The sequence below is a fragment of the Linepithema humile genome, chromosome 1 (genome assembly GCF_040581485.1).
Source record: "Linepithema humile isolate Giens D197 chromosome 1, Lhum_UNIL_v1.0, whole genome shotgun sequence".
NCBI lineage: Eukaryota > Metazoa > Arthropoda > Insecta > Hymenoptera > Formicidae > Linepithema > Linepithema humile.
The window spans coordinates 42,000,473-42,023,458 of record NC_090128.1 but is presented as its reverse complement, the minus strand read 5'-3'; the positions used below and the strand labels follow the sequence as shown (position 1 = coordinate 42,023,458).

Sequence of the window (22,986 nt, the reverse complement as noted above, 5' to 3'; positions counted from 1 at the left end):
CGAAGAAAAGCTATGAAAAAAAAGTACTCTGCAGAATTGAGAGCGTTTGCGCTAACTTTAAATTTTTATTCCTCGAAAGTATACAATTATGTAAGGAAAACTTTTCATAATCTTTTACCTGAAACTTCAACGATTCGCAAATGGTATGCAGTCATAAATGGTCGTCCAGGTTTTACGGATGAAGTCTTCACCGCACTCAAGTATAAAACAAGAATGAATGAAGATCCTATTATTTGTAATTTGGTAGTTGACGAGATAGCGATTCGTCAACAAATTACATATGACGGCAATCGTTTTTATGGGTGTGTTGATTTAGGCGTCAATAACAACACTGATATGGACAATCCACCGCAGGCGAAGAATGCTCTTTTTTTTATGGCTGTAGCTTTAAACGGACATTGGAAAATTCCTCTTGGATACTTTTTAATTGATTCGTTGAATGGTAAAGAAAGAGGTAGCTTATTAGAAAAATGCTTGCAATTAATCGAGGAAACAGGAGTTCGAGTACATTCTTTAACGTTTGATGGAGCAACTGTTAACATTAGCATGTGCAATAGTTTGGGTGCTAATTTTCAGATAGGTCCACAATTTAAACCTTATTTTAGAAATCCCGCTAATAATAAAAAAGTATTTTGTTTTTTCGATCCTTGTCATATGATTAAGTTAGTAAGAAACACATTGGGAGATAAATTAATTTTACAAAGCAACAGTCAAAATATATTTTGGGAGTATATTGTGCAATTACAAAAGATGCAAGATGAAGAGGGATTAAGGGCTGGTACAAAACTAACTAAAAAACATATCATGTATGCCCATAACAAAATGAATGTTAAACTGGCAGCACAAACACTTAGTGAGAGCGTTAGTTGCGGTCTTCGATTCGCAAAGGAATGTGCTCCACAGACTTTCAAATCTCCCGAAGAGACAGCATTGTTTTGTACAATGTTCAATAATGCATTTGACTTATTAAATGTCAGGTCTCAATTTTCGAAGAAAAATAAATTTAACGTTGCTCTCACAACTAATAACTTCAACGAGTTGCAAGGGTATGCTAATAACATTATAGCTTACATTAAAAATCTTAAAGATTCACAAAATCTGCCGATTGTCGAAAGCAATCGCAAAACAGGATTCCTTGGTTTCATTATATGTTTAACAAATATTTTTGAATTGTTTCAATTATTGAAAAATTTAAACATGAAATATTTGTTAACATATAAATTAAATCAGGATCACTTAGAGACATTTTTCAGCGCCCTTCGAAGCAGAGGAGGATTTAATAATAACCCGAATGCCCAACAGTTAGAATGGAGCTATAAACGATTGCTACTTAGGCATGAAATATCGGCATCCGAATCCGGAAATTGTCTCATTAATGATATACAGATTCTATTTGTATCTTCTGCAAAAAAGAAATCGTCAGATGGGTTATTCAATGAATTGAACGATAGTTCTATTGCGATATCTGCTGATGTATTTGACCACGACTATTTATCTACTTTGTGGACGCTTTCTCCATATATTGAAGAAGTGGTCAAGTATATCAGTGGATTTGTAGTACGTAAGTTAATGCGTCAAAAAAATATATGCCATGTATGTGCAACTTTTTTAACATCAACAATAACACCGAAGTTAATTGAATTAAAAAGCAGAGGAGGATTAGTTATTCCTTCGGAAGATGTTATTAAAGTTGCACTTGCAGCAGAACAAACGATTAGGGAAAACAAAAGTATTATTTTTGGAACAAATAATGTTAAACAAAAATTAATCAACACAACGTACAATAAAATCATTGAAAAAGTTTTTAACCAATCCGTAATGTTGGAACACATATCAGAACAAGAATTTTTAGATAATCACAAGACAGAATTAGTTAAAAGCATTGCAGAAATGTATATAAAAATTAGATTATTTCATGAAGGGAAATGTATAACACACCGAAATCAATATGAATACATTAGGCACAAATACTCGAAAATGATACATTTTAAACATATGTAATCTTTGCAAAATGAATCGAATGATTATTAATTTCAAAATATATATTTATTTTAATTAAATACATTTATTTATTGTTTTCTTTTACTATTTCATAATATAATTATTTGATAACAATTGGTTAATAACAATATTTAATAATATTTTAATTCAAGTAAATAAACTGCATTATTATTTTAATTATAAGTTATAAAAACTTCACTATTGTACTTTAATATAAAGTGATTTATTTAATAATTTCGAGATTATTTACAATTACAAACATAGTTCGAGTTGCAGTCAGGCAATTTTAAAATTTTCAGATTTTTTTATTGCATGATTTTCTGAACAATTTGAAGCGAGCGCTTTATATAGCTTTTTGACATGCGCATTACGACCAAAAGGATGAATATACCTTTCTCTTTCGCACATATATATCTTTCTCTCTCGTTCGGCTCCTTCAGATTTTTCTTATGCGTTGAATGGGCTATTCCTCTTCCAGTAGTATAAGTTCTATGAGTTAAATTCATTGAATTTGTTGAGTTTAATAAATATAATTATATACATATATATATAATTATATCTATTAAAGAGGTATACCAACATACATACCAACATTATTTGTTTCTTTCATAGACTGATTTGCAGTTAACCTTTTTTTATTACAATAAAATTTGCTCTATAAACTCAACAAATTCAATTAATTTAACTCAAGCAATACAAGACAGCGTTGAGTTGTCATAAATCATAAAGATTCTAGATGGTTATGTCTATCTCATTTTTCGGTCCTAGTGAAACTAACTCGAACTTGAATTATCGTAAACACCCATCGTAAACACCCATAAACAAGTTATAAATTTTAGACAGATTTTAATTTGTACAAAATGCCTACAGTTTGTAGTGTGAAAGGATGCAAAAGTTCTTGGAAGAAACATTCACGTATAACATTTCATAGGTAAGTATTAATCTTTTAGATTAATTAAAAAGTTTAATTTAAATAACCAAAGTTTTTATTTTTAGTATTGTAGAGAGTATTTATATAATTTTTAATATTTAAGTTAAGATTTATTTGTTTTATAATATTAATAATATAAATGTATAATATTTTTTGGCCAAAACTTTTCATACTATTTACTTTTAGAAATTAAATGTGTTCTAATAATATAATTTTAGATTTCCATCGTCAAATGAAAAATATTTCCATTATTGGATTGCGGCTGCTGGAAGAGAGGATTTAGTTTCTTTTTCAAATGCAAGAATATGTAGTTTACATTTTACATATAATGATTATTTTAATCATACAAAGCATGTTGGCAAAAAATTTTTTAAACCTGATACATTCCCAACTCAACATGTACATAAAAATATTGTCCAATTGTTAGCTAAAGCAGATAAAATTAACGAACGTAACATTATTTTATGTATTAAAATTTTTTATTTATTATTAAGTAAACTAAGCATACATTACATTCAGTAATAAACAAAATAATATAAATATTTATTATAGATAATAATAAAGACCTGCCTATTATTAATGAAGAATGAACAACGACAAACAATCAAAATGATAAAGAAAGAGTAGTGACTAATCAGAATGATATGTTCATTGATGAGGAACAAACAACAACAAACAGTCAAAATAATAAAGAAAAAATTAATCAGAACAATATGCTCATTGATGAGAAACAAACAACAACAAACAGTCAAAATAATAAAGAAGAAATTAATCAGAACGATATGCTCATTGATGAGGAACAAACAGCAATAAACAATTAAAATAATAAAGAAAAAATTAATCAAAACGATATGCTTATTGATAAGGAACAAAGTGTTTCTTCTGTGATATCAAAATGTATGTACAAATTTTTTGTAATTTAAAAACAATTTTGTAATAGTTATTATTTATTATGTATTAAAATTATACATTTTATAATTATTTTTAATATATTACAGGTATAAATTGTGAGAAGTTAAAAGTACAAAATAAAATGTTACAACAGAATATAACAGATTTAGAAATATCACAAGAAAAACGATTAGAACAACAAGCAAACATGTTTCATATAATTATTAATAAAAACAAAGCTGAATTAAAAAAAAACATAGAACTTCAAAGGAAAAAAAATAAAGCTTTAACTAAAAGTGTACAACGTAAAGAGACAAATATTAAAACCTAGAGTTTATTATGTAATTAGAGATGAATGTTATACATAACATATATCCTGTTCAATATATTATACCTATATCCTGTTTTGTGTGCCTACTGTTAAATAAGTTTGCTATATTTGTGTGTGTATACTAATTATATATATACAGGGTGTTTTATAATGTCCGTGCCAACGTTCGTGTACGGATAGAGTACGGTAAACTGAATAGAAAAGTCCTTTACCGTTTTGCAATTTTCGCAATAGTAATTGAGATATTAATTGAAAGAGATTGACGAATAACCGCGCGTTGCGCGTAGCTAGATCGCGAGCTGTACACTCTAAATGTGATAACAACGAGGATCGCATGGCAACGAAAAATAAAACGTAGCGAGAGCAGGAGTGATATGCGTTGTTATTTTTTGTTGCCATGCGATTCTCATTGCTGTCACGTCTAAAGCGTACAGCCTACAATCTAGCCGCGATCAACACGCGATTATTCGTCAATCCCTTTTAATTAATATCTCAATTACTATTGCGAAAATTGCAAAACGGTAAAGGACTTTTCTATTCAGTTTACCGTACTCTATCCGTACACGAACGTTGGCACGGACATTATAAAACACCCTGTATATATATATATATATATATATGTATGTATGTATATATTAATATTTATCAACAGCAAAAGCTACGGAAGTTGATGAAAATAAAGATACCGAAGAAAGTATTGATAATAATAAGGGTAATTAAATAAGTATATATAAAATACATAGCATATATACATATACATAAAATAAAAAAATTATTTTTATAGAACACATTTATGACGTTCCTTATGATGATTATGGCTATTGGATTAATGATGAGAGCATAGAGGAAGACGAACAAGAAACACCATTTTTATCTATTAAGAACATAAAATCAACTGTAACTACAAGCAGTTTATATGAAAAAGGAAGATGTATCATATGCTTAATTGAAAAATCTAAAATAGCTTTCATACCATGTGGTCATTTATGTTGTTGCAAAAAATGCATACAAAAGTTGTTACAAAAAAATGTCCTGCTTGCAACAATCCTTATAGTAAATACATACCTATAATAACACCATAATATAACTGTAAGTATGACTTATATATTTTTTAAACATATCTTATAAAACATACATTAATAATATATTCTAGCATAGATATATAATTGCCCATATAACATATAACTAATATGTGTGTTATAATTATATGGCAATTAGAATGTACATGTAAGTTACATGTTACATGACAGTTATACTGTATTTACTAGACAAAAACAAAGATTAAAGAATAACATTTAATTTATATATAAACTTTTATAATTTTTAGATACATCGATTTTTGTTTTAACAAGAGGAATAAGGAAATATCTGAAATGGATTAATATCAAAGCAACATGAGCCAAAAACTTTCCAAAATAAAGTTGTATTAGTGTTATGAAGCCTGTTCTTTAAGCTAAAAGATTTAATTATTTGTTGAAACTTTTAACATGATAGATTTGTTTAAAAAAATGTTAATTAGCTACATTTTATTTTTATAAGTTTTTCTTTAGCTTTTTCTTATTATTACACGTTGTTTTGTTTCATATTGCGTAGTAATATGTAATGTGATACACACAATAGTTCTAATCATACTGCGATATAAAGTGCAAAATTAGTTATTACGTATGTTGGTTTCAATCAAATACTTTATAACATATTTATAGTACAACAGTATTTTTAGTTATTTTCACGATTTTTAAAAGGAATATTAATTTGCTGGATGTTATTTTTTTAAGTTTCATTAGTTTTCAATAGTTTTCCTTATTAAAACACGTTGCGTTTTGTTTTATATTGCGTTGTAATTTGATATGTGATACGTAATAATAATCATATTGCGATATAAGGTGCAAAATTAGTTATTACATATGTAAGTTTAAATATTTCATAGTATATATGTTTATTGTACAACAATATATTGCATTGTATTTTCATTATCATCATTATGACGGACATTCGATAATACTGCTTCGTGTTGAAAGGCTGAGCTGACAGCTGAAACATAAAATACAAAATGTATGTATATGAACGTATATATGTAAAATAGACTTTAATAAATGTATTATTATTGTAATTGTTACTTTTAAATATTAACTATAAAATTTATATATTAGCTTACATACTAAATCGATAAAATATGTGTGTTTTGCTAAATCGGTTAATATTGAAGCATTCCACTAAGTTGGATTGATTCTTTTTGTACTTAAAGTATTATAAAGATAAAAATTATATAAATGGGATTTAATAAATAAATCAATATTAAATCTAAACGTTAATTACTTGATTTGGCGAACAGTTTTCTCAACACATAATCGTCATCCGCGGTCGAAACCGATTCTTCTCTCTCACGAGAACGTAATATGCAATATAATTTATAATGTGATACATAATAGTCATAATCATTACGGAGCTCGCAGTGACAATTTGGAGTGTTGTAACTTTAAAGAATATGTGCAAACAATTTTCTCAGCAAGCATATTTCTACTTTTTACATAGTGTGTGTATGTTATGTTCAAATAATTAAAAATTATACTATTCCTTGCATAACGTGTTATATTTTGTTATATTTTTTAACCTTTCTTATTGTATTGCCCTGTAATAAGTTATATTATTGTTTTCAGAGCGTCTCAGTGTAAATTCTCTCCATATCCTTATTTCTGCAAAATAACATTGCGCTTGTATGCCTTTGTAAAAAGAGGAAATAAAATAATCAGGAAGACATGTATCAGAAGTTAAAATAATTATATTTAATATTTGTAACAAATTCTTTGAATTTTAATTAGTTATATCACTATTTTAAGCAAGTGTTGTATGTTTATCTAAATACTTTTTAATAAGAAAAGTTTAGTGATTTATTACATTATATTAATTTATTTATAACAATATCTTTCAATAAATAATTAATTTTTGTTTTCGATAATATAACAGGTGTCAATATCCCAGCTAGCAAGCTGACGTGATAATGACGTGACTTTTTGGTTCGCAATTACGTCAATTATGACATAAAAGTAACGTGATTCTAACGTACATATCACGTGGTTATGTCACATCTTATTGACGTCATTTTATTACGTCAGGTAGACGTGAATATAACTAAAAAAGTATCAACAAAAGATCTCTACATGACGCATTAGAGATGTTATTGTAAATTTAAAAGGAAAATAAAATACATTAAATAAAGAACAATTGTATCAATGTATTTAAAAACAATAAAATTACAAATGTCCGAACTAATAATGTTTTTTAATGCTGTAATGAAACAAAGTTTATCGAAAATGCTGCTACAAAAGTTTACAATAATGTAACATATGCTTATAACAAACTATCTATAATGTATGTAAAATAGGAAATGAAAGATAACAATTATTATATGGAAAAACAAAAGTTTTGCAATGCACATTTGTTATTGGCCAAAGTTCTAAATCACCAGATATATCATCAATTTTAAAAATATTCAAGTTATCTGAATTAAAAGGATAAGTATACAGCGAACTATATAAACAAAATTTTTTACCAATAATTGAAGTAGTGCCATCTTTGTGTGTTACAAAGTTATGTATCTGTATAACTTTACTATTAATTATACAATAGCAATCAGCCTGAGAGAAACTATAAATTGACAATATATAATTATTAAAATTAATTTTTTTGTATTGTTTGCAAAATGATATTAATGGGATTGTCGGTCCGTGACAATGCTCAAACAAATGACTTGCAGGTAAGTTTTCATTTATATTTGAAACAAAATTCGCTTCATGTAACCTTTTACAAAGCTGGATTAATGGTTGTTTTGCAGACTTAATAAGACGCTTCAGCTTTCCTAAACAATTTTCAAAAGGAATAGCTGCGAAATTATCCAGGGTCCATACACTGCGACATCTGCTGGTAAATGAATTAAGCAATGAACATTATAAATTAAAAATTCCAAACCATACAGATGTTCACTGTGTTCAACAAATATTCTTAAAAGTTGCGAAGCTATCTTACAACCCAATACCGATATATGTCGCTTTGAACATAAAATTACAATGGCTGTATGTAATAATAAAAAATGTTTGTACACAGCTTTATCAACAACATTGCACAACAGAGCTGGTCCCAAATATAAAAGAAAAGTCCGAAATTCTGTAGCTTTAAACCGAGCTAGTTCTCTTAAAGGTCTTGGTTTTCTATTTATTTCTTTAGGAATGAAATTACTCAAAGCGGTCATATTATCAGAAAGAGTTTGTACCACATTCGCAGACAATCTAACTTTCAAATTTCCATTAATCCAACATTGCAAAAGCTTACGAGTCACACCTAAGCAGACATTGTGCATATAATCGATTGGGAAAGAAGTCACAAGTCCAATGTTAAGCTGAAGTAAAGGAGAGTCACCTACATGGTGATCCTCATCTTGTTTTGATTTAAAGGTATCATCATTTCTAAGATCGGCGTTAACATTTCGAAATATCACTCTTCCATTAAAATAGTTCCCCGATACAATCAAGAGACACGGTAGTGTCTCGCGCCAAGTTCACGCGCAGCGCGCAACGCAAGCGCAAGACCGACCGTGTATCTTTACGCGAGCCCGAAAGTTGAGACGAGCCGAGATTATCGGATCTCGATAACGGCTGGGCCGATTGAGTTGGCAATAGGCTCAATCGATAGCGCATACCCAAATTACATAAGAAAAGTCTGCTTGTTTTTGCTCTGTGTGCTTTATAAAAATAAATATATGCATTCAAAGTCGAGAAATCTAGAAAATCATCATCTTGCTAGGATGTCGCGTTCATGATGTAAGAAGATAGGTGTACCATTGCCGTGAATGCGCAGTCGTCCAAAGTAATGATCGCTCTTCGACCAATCAGGAATTGGTCCAAAATGCTAAAAAGTAATATGGCTGCCAAAATATGTTGACACGGTTGACACCGAAGGTTATTAAATATAATAATATTAAAAGATATTTAAAAACTATGCCAACGTGTTGTGTAAAGAATTGTATAAGTCGTACTGATCATACGAGATATCATAAGAGATATTAAATATATGTATTCACACATTTGTGTTGGAAACACTTAATTTTCTATATAATATTTATTAATTGATATTATTTATTATTGTGGGTAATTGTCATTTATTGCTACTGTATTTTATATTGCAAATTTATTATTTTTATAAGATATTTTTATAAATTTTAATTACATTTTAATAATATGATAATTCTATATTAGAATTTCGCGGATGCATTTTGGACCACGTTTGATTGGCTGTCCTATCATGCTGACGTCATACGGCTGCCATTATGCGCAATGGTACACCTATCTTCTTACATCATGGTCGCGTTGAGATGTATGTCGCTCGTGTCTTATTGGTCAGCGTCATTCTAACATGGCGGCGCTCAGACCTGTCAGCTCGCAGTTTTGATGTATATATTAATTACATTTATATATTAGTATCGGTCGTAAAATGTATAATAACGTGTTGTGGAGACGAATAAAGATAGTGTATATCAAAAATAATAGTATTCTTCATAAAAAAAATTTTTTTTGATCTTAAAGTGCAGAAGTGTACACTCTCAGTATTCTGTAGTTAGTTAATTAGTGGACAGAAAGTGTACTTTGTGCAGATGGTGGAATCTGCAAGTTTCTGACGTTAGGTGCGCTGATGGCGCTGAGAAGCCGCGCGGCGCGCGCTTACGTTTGTTTGGCTATTTGCTCATTTAAATTTTTAGATGTTACATAGAAAAATATTAAAATTTTATAGTTATTTGAGTTATTAATTACTAAAGATGTCCGAATAAGCGCGTATCAATCCAGCCTGCCGCCGAATGCAAGCGCGCGAAGAGATACAACCGCTCAGCGATTATGATCGCTTTCAAGCGTTTCAAAAATCCTCCTCCCTAAGTGATAAAAATATCAAAGTTGTTTTAATAGGTTTGCCATATGATTAAAATGTTTATAATCAGTACAGCAGCGTTACAAACTTTTGTCCTAGGTTTCCACGCACACAATCGAGGGATCATGTTCATGTGCTGCGCAGAACGCTTTACGCAGCACATGAACATGGTCTTTTGATTGTTGCGTGGTAACCCAAGCCAAGAATTGATAACGCTGGAATACAGACTAATGCAGGCAGAAAATTATTAAAATTTTATAGAAAGAAAATTTAAGCATTTGTTATTGGCATTTAAAAATGTAATAACTATACAAAAATGAGTTAAAGATTTTTGGAATTTTAAAACAATCTATTTCTCTTATTTCATATAAAACACTAAATAAATTTTTACTATACGAACAATTACAATATCATTAACATTAATTTAACTTTTTTAATAAAAAAAATTTCCAATTAATGCATCTCAATATAATATTTATTTATTAAAACATCTTTTATTTACTATCTACATTGAGTTTACATTTTATAAAGTACAAACATTGTTTTTTTATCTAAATAAATTTTCATTAAGTTTTATGAATACTATTCGAACTCGTATTAAAAGCTTTGCATTCTAACACACACGAAAAATGGAGACATCTAATTCTACAGCCGGCAAAACTTCGTCGAATAACAATACCACGCGTGGTGAGAAAGTAAGTGCATTATAGCAAGTCATTTTATAAAATTAATTTTATACCGAAATTAATTCGTTTGGTGAAAACATTGGAAAATAGTTTTTCATTTACATTATACTCGTGCACAAAAATAAACTATAATATTACAAATAGAGAACATGAACTTTAAGGTACATCTAAATATACACGCAAACCTTCCAAAAAAGTTGTTGTATATATAAACACGCAAACCTTACAAAAAAGTTGTTGTGTATTTTACCTAACAAAAAAGTTGTTGTATATTTGAAAATCAACAAATTACCTTTTTAAAAAAAAGTAAAGAAAAGGCGCCAAGTGCACGCAAATCTTCCAAAAAAAAGTTGTTGTATATATAAACCTTTCAAAAAAAGCTGTCGTATATATTATATATTAACCTTCCAAAAAATTTATCTTCCACAAAAAAATGTATATATATTAACAAATAACAAACCTTTCAAAAAAAGTTGTTGTATATATAACCAAATAAAAATTTGCTATATATTCTGCCTATAAAAGAGGTGATATCAGAAAATGACGCCAAGTTTAAATAAAAAACCTTTCAAAAAAAGTTGTATGTATATATTTAAAAAAAAGTTGTATATACCAAATAAAAATTCGCTATATATTCTGCCTATAAAAGAGGTGATATCAGAAAATGACGCCAAGTTTAAATAAAAAACCTTTTAAAAAAACTTGTATGTATATATATTACGAAAAAGGATTATATTTATTATATTTAATTATATTTATTATATTTATTTATTAAAAAATTTTTCAAATTTAATCAAAATAAAAAAATATTACAAAATTTCGCAAAAAACTTGGCGCTGCTGTACTGAACTACATGTTAAATACATCTTAAAATATTATAGAGAATAAAAATGAGCAATAATTTTACAATTTACATGATTAAGTGTTATAATGACTCAAACTGATCAGAGCGGCAAACGGCGACGCGATAGCCAATTAAACTCTTGTTCTTACGGTAAAATTGTAAGTTGATTGGCTATAGCATCGCCACTTGCCGCTTCGTCGCTCTAGTCTGTTTGAGCCGAAATTTGTTTGCATCGCTTGCTCTAACATGCTCCTACTCGTTCTAATACTCCAAACTAAACTATAGTATTACGTCACATATACTATAGATTAAAGTATGTTGGAATGATTAGGAGCATGTTAAAGTATTGCAATGCGAATCTTATGTAAGTTAATAGTTTAGTACAGCAGCGCCAAGTTTTTTGCGAAATTTTGTAATATTTTTTTATTTTGATTAAATTTGAAAAATTTTTTAATAAATAAATATAATAAATATAATTAAATATAATAAATATAATCCTTTTTCGTAATATATATACATACAAGTTTTTTTAAAAGGTTTTTTATTTAAACTTGGCGTCATTTTCTGATATTACCTCTTTTATAGGCAGAATATATAGCGAATTTTTATTTGGTATATACAACTTTTTTTTAAATATATACATACAACTTTTTTGAAAGGTTTTTTATTTAAACTTGGCGTCATTTTCTGATATCACCTCTTTTATAGGCAGAATATATAGCAAATTTTTATTTGGTTATATATACAACAACTTTTTTTGAAAGGTTTGTTATTTGTTAATATATACACATTTTTTTGTGGAAGATAAATTTTTTGGAAGGTTAATATATAATATATACGACAGCTTTTTTTGAAAGGTTTATATATACAACAACTTTTTTTTGGTACATTTTTCACACGAGGAGTAACCCCCGTGTGATTTAATGCATTTTAGGTATGAACGTGCAGGAGCATCACATACAAAAGAATGAACTGTAACTCCGTAATGAATATTATTGAAATCAAAACCGTTTTTAAGCAGTAAAGAAAGCTCTTCTATAAACTCCTTTAAAAAACTAGCTAATGGCTTCGGCTTTGATGTTCCACAAAAAACACCAATAGGAAAAGAAGTTTTATTGTCTGAATTTTGAATAAGCCCTAAAATTGGCCACAACTGGGTATTGGCACTCTTAAATAATGGCAACCCATCAACATTAAAAGTTAAATTAATAACTGCATCCGAAAATTTTAGATTACGCGTTAAGTGTTGTTCAATGGCACTTTGAAGTCCCATATACACAAATTCTCCTGTTTCCATCATTTTCACATTGATTTTTGAAGGAGTTTTTAGCAGAGTTCTCACATCAAGAGGCAACTCAGGATGAAAAGGTACTAAAATTTGCAGCAATGAATTAATGGCCACATGTGGAATATTCACGTTTGATACAGTCCATTTTCTTAAAGAATCCCGCAAAGAATTGGTAGAAGATTTTTCAAATGTTGAAAAATTATTATCCATTTCCTGTTCAAAATCAGCACATTTAAAATTGACAAAATCAAAATCAGAATTATCCAAATCAGAAAAATTGTTACTACTTTTGTTTGTATTACTAATAATATCTGATAAACCGTCATCACTTGAAAATGTATGAGAAGTTCCAGCACTAATTTGTTCATTTGTTACTCGTATAGATTGATCAATTAAAGGTAGTTTTACTTTAGTTTTAGTAGCCTTAGACCTAACAATTTCATTAATATCATTTGCAACTCTTTGGTACAGTTGTCTTTTACTAATAAAAACTTTACGTTTAGACATTTTGGTATCTCAATATAATAACAAAACAATAAAATTAAAATAAATTTTAAAAAATCAAACAAAAATCAAACCTTTAGAATGCTATTAAATTTTTATCTAGCATTTCTCTTTCTTTCTAGAGACAAACGTTGGGGAGAATGTTTTAACCATATCTTGATGTTGTCGTTGATGTTACTTTCAGGAGTGTTTGGTGACGAAAATTGCACTGCACCTAAAAATTATCACTTTGTAAACACCATCGTCGCCATTATATAATTAATTTAAAATTATACATATAAGTAAAAATTTTGCAATAAGGTGAACTGTTGTAATAAATATTCCTAATAATAAATATTTAAAAATTTTCTTATAATTATTTTTATATTATTGCTGAGATTTGTCAGTAAAACAATCAATCAATTCAATTCTTTTCTTAAAGTCTTCTTATAGATTCCGTTTTACTATTAGTTTTAATAAATTTTACTTTAGTCCTAATAAATATAAATAAAAACAAATGAGAAACTTACGTATCATCAATCTATGTAACCGTAATGCAGAAAATGATTTCTTCCCATTTCTTGTACCCAAAAAACTATATTTTATGGCGACTTCGTTCGAGAAAATTTTGCGAAGAATGGTATTGATTTTGGTCGTTAGGTCGTGTTCTCCCAGAGTAGATAAATATAAGCTCTGTAAAAAAATGTTTTAGTAATAGAACAAAACAATATTCTGAAAATAATTATAAAAATAATTACTAGAGTAGAAAGATTGGCATCGTCTATTAGATGTTCTTCAATTCTAATAACATCTTCCAAACTTTTAATCGGTAGACTAACAGGCAATTCTGGGAGCTCATAGATAGCAGATTCAAGCAGTCCTTGTTTATTTTTTAAAGATTTGATAATTTCTTCACCTTGTTTTAAAATTTGGTCATTTTGTCGTTTGACGTATGTGATTAATTTTAATATAATTTTGTTGTTGATATTTGTAGTTTCTGTAAAAATCGTAAAAAATGTAATTGTAATTAATCGTAAAAAACAGACACTACTTTACTTAAATAGAAGAAAACACGTACCATTAGTCAACACGTCTTCAGTTTCAAAACAAGAATTGTCATGATAGTAAGACCTAGATTGTCTTGGAGTTGAAGGTATTCTTATTCCTATAAAAAAAATTTTGTAAATGTAAAAAAAATGTTTTAGTGTAAGCTCAGTTCACGTGCTTAGGGTTGCGTAAATTAATTAAAAATATTATAATTTTTTTCTAGTGTGTGTGTGTGTGTGTGTGTGTGTGTGTGTGTGTGAAAGTAATTAAAAGCAATTTTTCGTAAAATTACTAGCTAAACACAATGGTTACATATGTTATATAAATGTAATATTGCAATTTCGAGATAATTTTAGTCGAAAGTACTTACTAAATGAGCTATTTTGATAAATTTTTTCAGATTTTTAAATCAAATTACGGAGGTATATAATAGCAGGACAAAAAGACTGTGACGGATGGACACATACGCGCGCAGAGAGAGAGAGAGAGAGAGAGAGAGAGAGAGAGAGAGAGAGAACAAAATTAGATGAGTTTCCTATAGTTATTAAACATATGGTAAGTGTATGAGAAATTTAAACCCACTATTATCACAGTTGCCACGGTAATTAAGCTCAGACAGTAATCTTCGAGGAGTAGGTGTGCTTTTTACTTCTGTTACTAGAAAAAATAAAATAAGGCAAAATAAAACTATTAATTACACTAAAGAAGGCATTATTACAAAAAATTCAAACCTCTACTATCATTACAGTTGTTCTCCGCTTCTTCAAAAAGATTACGCTCCAAGGATTCTCCACTATCTAGGTCAGCGCTCGGAATTAGTTGCACATTTCGGGCCGATTCTGGAGACGACGCCTCCTGTCCCCCCACTACCGGCCGGCCGCTGGCGGCCGAGCCGCCGATAGCTCTGGTTCAGGAGCGTTTTATATTAGAAATAGGCTGGATTGTTTAGGCATTTCTCAGGAAATCGTAACATTTTCTTCACTACATAAATAATGTTTATTTTCATTAATACATAATATATATATTTAATTATTAATGAAAATAAACATTACTTATGTAGCAAAGAAAATATTACTATTTTTTGAGAGGTGCCTCAACAACCGAGCCTATGGGCGGTATTCATAGTCCGTTCTTATATTCAAGATCGTCTTAAGCACGAACTTATATTCGTTCTCTTCGTCAGACACAATCTATGTGTGACGAAGAGAGCGAATATAAGTCCGTGCTTAAGACGATTTTAAATATAAGAACGGACTATGAATACCGCCCTATTTCTTATATAAAACGCTCCTGTGCCAGAGCTATCGGCGGCTCGACCGCCAGCGGCCGGGCGGTAGTGGGGGAACAGGAGGCGTCGTCTCTTAAATTGGCCCGAAATGTGCAACTAATTCCGAGCGCTGATCTAGGTAAACATAAAACATAAAAAAATGTGGGTATTAATAACATTTATACATGTGGATATTAATTATGAGTATTAATAAATTTAGTACATATTAGTAAACCTACCAGACATAAAAATCTCTTGTTGTACCAGAGGTTGCACAGGCGGAGGATGTGCAAGAATTGCTGACGACTTCTTCGTTTTTAAATAATTATTATTTTCCTCTTCCTCTTCACTACTACTTTGAAGTCGTTTCGGACATTTTCTTTTTCGTTTTAAAGTTACTTGATTTTCTTCTATTTCACTGCCTATGTCAGACGTAAGCTGCAATTTTCTAATTTTGGTATTGGCCTTAATTAAGTCATCTAAAAAAAATACATGCACTAAAAATCAATGTTAAAGCAATGGATAGATAGATAGTTAATAATATGGATATACATATATATATATATATATATATATATATATATAATGAGAGATAGATTAAAAAATATATAAATTTTCTTGATATAATAATAAACTTTTTCTGGGCAACGCCGACTAAATACAGCTAGTATATAAATATTTATAAATTAATGTATATAATCTCTATGTATACATAAAATTTAAGATAAGTTATCGCTACATTCTACATACAAAGGCCAGCTAATTAATATAAAATATAAATGCCATGTATGTACATATTTAGACAAATAATCAACTAACTCGCAGTAATTTTCGTGATAAATATTATATATGTGCAATATATATATGTGTAAATATATGAATAGAGTAGATGTAATTTTACATTCTGCATATACAGCCAACGTATATATTTTAGCTACATACTAGTACACATCTAATAGATGTCTATATATTTCAAACAATAAAAATAATAAATAGATGATTAGTGTTTATGTTAAATCTCATTTATAATTACAAATTAAAAATATATTAGAATATATATCAATCAACTATATTAAATTTTTAAGTTGCTTGAAATAGCACAGTTGATAGTCTATAGGTATGTTGTATATGAAAGTATTTAAACAAGACAGCACACATGTTCAGATTCAAAAGAATATCCAAAGAGATGTCCTGTCGTCCCAAAAATGTTCTCGCGATACTCTCTGAACATCTTTTGGATGCTATACTGTCTGGGAAGTAAGGTTATATGAACAAAAAAAAATAATAATTAGGTATAAAAGCGTACTAACCTGTTTCAAAAAATACTCTTTTGATTTTATACAGTTGCCACTGGTCACCTGGTTGCTCACCCTTTTTCAAACACTTGTCAAATAAATGCTGCTGCTTAATGTGTCGTGGCCAAAATGATTCTTTTTTAAGCGGTGTTAACCATGATTTGTGCACAATGCCAAGACCACCTCCACCTTCTTCGTCTGATAAAAATTCTACGCCGATTAAAGCCATTATAATAATTATGGACTTGTTGCAAATAATTGCAAACTAATCTATTGAAACAATTATAATCAAAATTAATATTTTATTTGTTTCTTTATTCTCAAATTTCTTGCCGGTGAGCGCAAAAATGGCGCATTACTTACATGAAATTAGTCGAAGATAAAACACAATAGTTCAAGCAACACACTGTACAATATATTTATACTCACTATTAAAATGGAAATCAAATTAACTGCCACATGCACGCGTGTTTGAGTCTGACCTCACCTTATTATATCGTATAGTGATCGTGCAGTGATGCAAACTCGCTGATCGAAACCGCTGATATAGGAGAGGTGCGCAGACAAACGAAAATCGCCTACATCACGCTTCCGCGTGCGCACACGGTACACGGTAACGACTTTGCATTATGACACACAAATAGTAATATATACATATAATAATAAGTATTATAATATTAAAAAACACAAAATTTTCCTAAGAGGTAATAGATTAAACATGCCGAAAAAATCGAATTATACACATATATATATATATATATATATATATATATATATATATAATATATCGACGTAAATAATATAGTTATTTCATTAATTTTTTAAATAAAAAATAAAAAAATGTAAAAAAATGATTTTATTATGTTAAGAAACGAAATGCTGTAGATTGCGATTCAAACTTAAAAATTTTATTAAAATAAAAATTTATATATAACTACAATAATAATAAAAATTATTCAGTGTCTAATAATAATAATAATAATAAAAACTTTAGATTATTACAATAAACTGCAGTCATATATCATTATTTAATTATTATATATGTCATTATATACATATAATCATAAACAAATTAATTATATAAAAGAGGAACAATTTATCAATTATAGGTAGATACTTTTATATACTTACCTATAAATAGTGTACTTACATTAAATATATTATATTATTTTAAAAAACAATAAATAATATATAAAGGTTTAACACAATAATAAGATCGTTCATAGGACGTCATTTAAATGTTATATTGACATCATATTATAATAATAATTTAGTCATATATATGTCGTCAATGTAACATCTAGATGACGTCATATCGACGACGTCAACTTTTGGTACTGTAGGTGACGTCAAAATAACGTACCAATTATGTCACTTGACGTCATTGTCATCAAAATCACTTCATAATCACGTTATTATCACGTGAGCTTGCTAGCTGGGATATTCTGTGCATCCAAAATAATTTACAAGGCAGCTCTCTAGCTGTTATCAAGTATTAGAAGAGAATCCATTAACAAGACATGAGATTCTTTTAAGCAAAAGTTTTTTTAATATTTTATCCGCTATTAGAATCTTTGTGACATGTTGTGCAAATATCAGCGTTCATCCATATAATTTAAAGATTTCCTTGAAATATTAAAGTCTCTTTTATTGTTACAATATTTTAGGATGGCATACATTTATTTTCTATAGAGGTAATATACATATATGAATTAAAATGTAAAGCATGTATTTTAAAGTGTTGCATTCAAAAACTAATACTATGTATTACATGGTGTATTCGTTGTTAAGTACGACAGATGTCAAATACTTGTGAGTTTCTGAACAAGAATTTCTTTTACCATTTTATAAATAAACAAATTTTTGAGTTACTAATTGACTACAAAAATAATTCAACCTACATAAAGAACATTTTGAGAAAAATAAAGATAAAAATTTAATACATGATTTAAAAATAACATTGAAGTTTCTTTTACTATTATTTCTTGAATCAAGCATGATAATTTTTTTTCTTTTCTTGGCTAATTATTTATAAATTTAATTCTTAAAAAATAAATAAAAACTGACCCAAGTAAAAAATGATATAATTAATAGAAAATAAAAACTTCTCTTATTAATTTCTTTTCATGGAGAAATCCTCTCCACATAAGATTTTGATAATTTTCAATGTAGGAAAATTGGATATGGATTACTTGTTAGTAATCCATATCCAAATGTATGTGTATACTTTAAAATAGTCTGTAGGTTATCCATAGAATGCAGAGTAATATATTATCTACATCACAGTACTTAAAACTCAAACAATATGTGTCGTATCAGCTATATCTATGTATTTTTACAAATACATGTATGTAAGTGAAAATGTAATTAATTTAAGCCTTGAATTATGTGATATATATAGCATATCTACATAAAATATGACAACTGTCATACTTTATTAAATCTACTTGGATTAAGTCATTAGTTAAAGAAGCTTTTATGTGCATGGCATTTTCTTTAATTAGTCATAATGTAAGAATGATCCATAAAATTATAAATTTAAAGCTTTTGGATATGGATTACTAACAAGTAATGGATTACTAACAAGTAATCCATATCCAAAAGCTTTAAATTTATAATTTTATGGATCATTCTTACATTATGACTAATTAAAGAAAATGCCATGCACATAAAAGCTTCTTTAACTAATGACTTAATCCAAGTAGATTTAATAAAGTATGACAGTTGTCATATTTTATGTAGATATGCTATATATATCACATAATTCAAGGCTTAAATTGATTACATTTTCACTTACATACATGTATTTGTACAAATACATAGATATAGCAGATACGACACATATTGTTTGAGTAATAAGTACTGTGATGTAGATAATATATTACTCTGCATTCTATGGATAACCTACAGACTATTTTAAAGTATACACATACATGCATTTACTGGATAGGAACATTAATACTTTACATACGAACATACGTTAACTGTAGAAGCACGTTGATTCTTTAATAAACACAACTTAATTTGTGACAGCAGATAATTCCATAACATTCCATAAAATTCTTAAAAACAGAGACAATAATGAAGAACTCTCACTTAATAGAATTTCATACCTTGTCAATAGATTCTCTCTTGATATTTGATCAGTTAAAAATTTCATTTGTAATTACTACAGATGCAAGGATATGTCGCTCTTAACTTTTTTAAATGTGATTAATTTTAGATGTGATAAATAAATTTGACATTTAATGATCTAAATTAAAAGCATTATGTTCAAAAGCAGAATTTCATGTACAGGTTATAATTTGATTAAAAATGTTGTATTAGCATGTATATTTTATTAAAGTTTATTAATCAACTAATGTAGAGATTAAAAATAATTATTTTAGACTATAAATACATATTTCTTACAGCACTGTTATTACGTTGACACAGTGATATATAATTTGTAGCAGTAATGTGGTAATTAGTTGTACTATTGAAAGTAAAAGAGAGTAATTAACAATTGGAACACAAAATATCGCTAATTTGTAATCTTGGATCATTATTTAATTTTAGTAAATAACACTTATAAATAACAGTGATATACCTTATGTGTAAAAAAAAAAAAAAAAAAAATTATTTGAAATTACTCAAATAAGCAACTTATCACGGTTAAAAGTATACTTATGCAAAATGACCCATAAAGATCAATGTATGTAAAAAATTTTAGTCGTAGTCATTAGGACGTTAAGGCCTGTTTTACAATGCATCGTATATCACAGTCGGATATCCTATGCAAACGAATCAATTATTATCAAATATTCTTATGAAAATGTTGTGAAAATGTTTAATTTTGATTAGTAGTTAATTTGCCTACAGACTTACGAATACAACTAAAACTTTTTCATGTATAATGGTCCTTAGCATTAGCCACAAGCAATCGTGCGGTCTCCAATCGTGCGGTGTCCAATCGTGCGGTGTCCAATCGTGCGGTGTCCAATCGTGCGGTGTCCAATCGTGCGGTGTCCAATCGTGCGGTGTCCAATCGTGCGGTTTCCAATCGTGCAGTATGCGTTTCCAATCGTGCGGTGTCCAATCGTGCGGCGTCCAATCGTGCAGTATGCGTTTCCAATTGTACGGTGTCTAATCATGCGGTGTCCAATCGTGCAGTGTCCAATCATGCAGTGTGCGCTTCCAATTGTGCGATGTCCAATCGTGCGGTGTCCAATCTTACAATATGCGTTTCCAATTGTGCGGTGTCCAAACGTGCGGTGTCCAATCGTGCGGTGTCCAATCGTGCGGTGTCCAATCGTTACGTGTCTAAACGGGTGTCACCCCAGATTTCTACCTGGGCTATGTGAAAAATTTCTATTTAGTTTTTTTATTTTATTTACTTTAGATTGCACATTAAAAAATCATTATAAAATATTAATTAAAATATTCTGTTATTTTGATAAATATATGTATGTGAAATTTTATGTATCATATTAGTTCTATTTATTATTATTAGTATATTTGCATAAAATATACCATTGCCATGTCTCTATCCAAAACTATTATATTTCAGAATGAGGCTTAAGTAACCGTAACAGAAATATATTTTTCGCTAAAGGTCAATTCGGAATTCGACTTATTATTTGAATGGTTTATGAGACATACAACGATGACAGAAGAATAGATTTTGTATGTTTTATGATATCATCGTTTTTTAGTTTTTTGTTTTAAACAAAGAATTTAATATTCTTTACTGGCAACAGAATTTTGTGTAATCTTTTGAGGTGGAGGAATGTGGGCAATGTTTAAAATTAAAATTTAAAGTGTGGTTTAAAAATTATTTAATTATAGAAATAATGAAATTTGTTGTTATTTATATGAGGTATATTTCAAATGTAAACAACAAAATAAAATATATAATAAAAATTAATAAGCCCTGTACCCAATCTCGATAAATCGAGACAGATTTCTACCTGAGGGCGATTTATACATTTTTGTCATTATGATACAAATAAAGTAAACAATGACTGGAAAAACTGTCGTAAATTTAATTTATTTTCCCTTTTTCTTCTTTGCAAATAGCACTATAATAAGTAAAGTTATCTGTAACAAGTTAAATCATTTTAATAAAAATAATTTCTTCCAAAATCCTACTTAAAAATTATAGAGACAGTAATTGCTCTAAGATTAAAATTAGTGTGTTGTTAACAAAACGTGACTGTCAAGTGTCACGTTATGTTACGTTGCACTGTCCTTGCTGTCTGCCTGTTGACCGGACTCAAGCGTGTGGGAGAGAGAGAAAAGAGTGACAAACTATTGTTAATTATATCTCAAAAACTATGCTTCGGACAAGTTTGTTGAACGCAAAACCATCTTAGAAGTCGCCAAAGAATAGACATTTGAATGACATCAGGTTTTTGTGTATTATCCGGTATATCTTTTTAAATTGTGTGTTTTAACATAATTGCAATCATTATACACTAAAATAATTAAATAGTCGTATCTTTTACGCAGAATTTATTTATTAATTTAATATTAATAAAACAATTTGTACTTTCTAATTTTATAAATGTATTTAAATACAATGAAAATGTACAAATGACTTTAAAATCAATTATAATATGTGCTGTATGTGTTTTAACTATTATAAGTTTTATTCTTTCCGACGTAGTGCTAAGAATGCATAATTTATAAAATATACTTTAGATTTATGTCATACGCAAATGTGAATATTAATTTAAAAGTGCATCCGGAGCACTGTTTTTTTCTTCTTATCTCTTCAATTATTTATTCACTTCTTTATAGTCTAGTCAGTCATCATGTGGCATAATATTATAACAAAAAGTTACGTATAAATTTAATAAAATTATTTATTTAAACCCACATAATTAATTTTCGCTTATATTGAAAATAGAACAAAAATAACATTATCTGTAAATTTATGATTTCAAAAGTTTATATAACGATTAATTATTATAATATAAAAATTATAATATATAAAAACTGAAAAATTATTATAATATAAAAAACGAA

The 22,986-nt window shown here is 28.5% G+C and overlaps 2 protein-coding genes and 1 long non-coding RNA gene across 3 annotated transcripts; 1 reads left to right on the top strand and 2 right to left on the bottom strand.

Annotated features, from left to right (window-relative positions):
- The first annotated feature begins 2,334 nt into the window (after positions 1 to 2,334).
- LOC136997443 (uncharacterized) lies at positions 2,335 to 4,193 on the top strand. The gene is made up of 2 exons (XR_010888187.1): positions 2,335 to 3,829; positions 3,931 to 4,193. It is a non-coding gene; the product is annotated as an uncharacterized lncRNA (long non-coding RNA).
- Positions 4,194 to 11,109: 6,916 nt separating this feature from the next.
- On the bottom strand, positions 11,110 to 15,869 carry LOC136997523 (uncharacterized). The gene is made up of 7 exons (XM_067348435.1): positions 15,860 to 15,869; positions 15,147 to 15,317; positions 14,998 to 15,072; positions 14,447 to 14,533; positions 14,127 to 14,365; positions 13,899 to 14,061; positions 11,110 to 13,603 (listed from the first exon to the last, which is right to left on the bottom strand). The coding sequence occupies exons 1-7, from the start codon at positions 15,867 to 15,869 to the stop codon at positions 13,485 to 13,487; spliced, it is 864 nt and encodes a 287-aa protein (XP_067204536.1). The 3' UTR covers positions 11,110 to 13,484.
- LOC137000465 (uncharacterized) lies at positions 15,799 to 17,318 on the bottom strand. The gene is made up of 2 exons (XM_067357022.1): positions 16,993 to 17,318; positions 15,799 to 16,161 (listed from the first exon to the last, which is right to left on the bottom strand). Exons 1-2 carry the CDS (start codon positions 17,204 to 17,206, stop codon positions 15,899 to 15,901), a joined length of 477 nt encoding a protein of 158 aa, XP_067213123.1. The 5' UTR covers positions 17,207 to 17,318; the 3' UTR covers positions 15,799 to 15,898.
- Between the last annotated feature and the right edge of the window lie 5,668 nt (positions 17,319 to 22,986).

Bases quoted from the DNA above. Each gene is read 5' to 3' on its own strand.
- LOC136997523 (XM_067348435.1), bottom strand. The intron at 14,534-14,997 runs GTGGGTTTAAAT...TTTTTTTTATAG, and splicing joins CCGTGGCAACTGTGATAATA to GAATAAGAATACCTTCAACT. The intron at 14,062-14,126 runs GTAATTATTTTT...ATTTTTTTACAG, and splicing joins ATGCCAATCTTTCTACTCTA to AGCTTATATTTATCTACTCT.
- LOC137000465 (XM_067357022.1), bottom strand. From the start codon at position 17,206: ATGGCTTTAATCGGCGTAGAATTTTTATCAGACGAAGAAGGTGGAGGT. The intron at 16,162-16,992 runs GTTAGTACGCTT...TATTTTTTTTAG, and splicing joins AAGAGTATTTTTTGAAACAG to ATGACTTAATTAAGGCCAAT.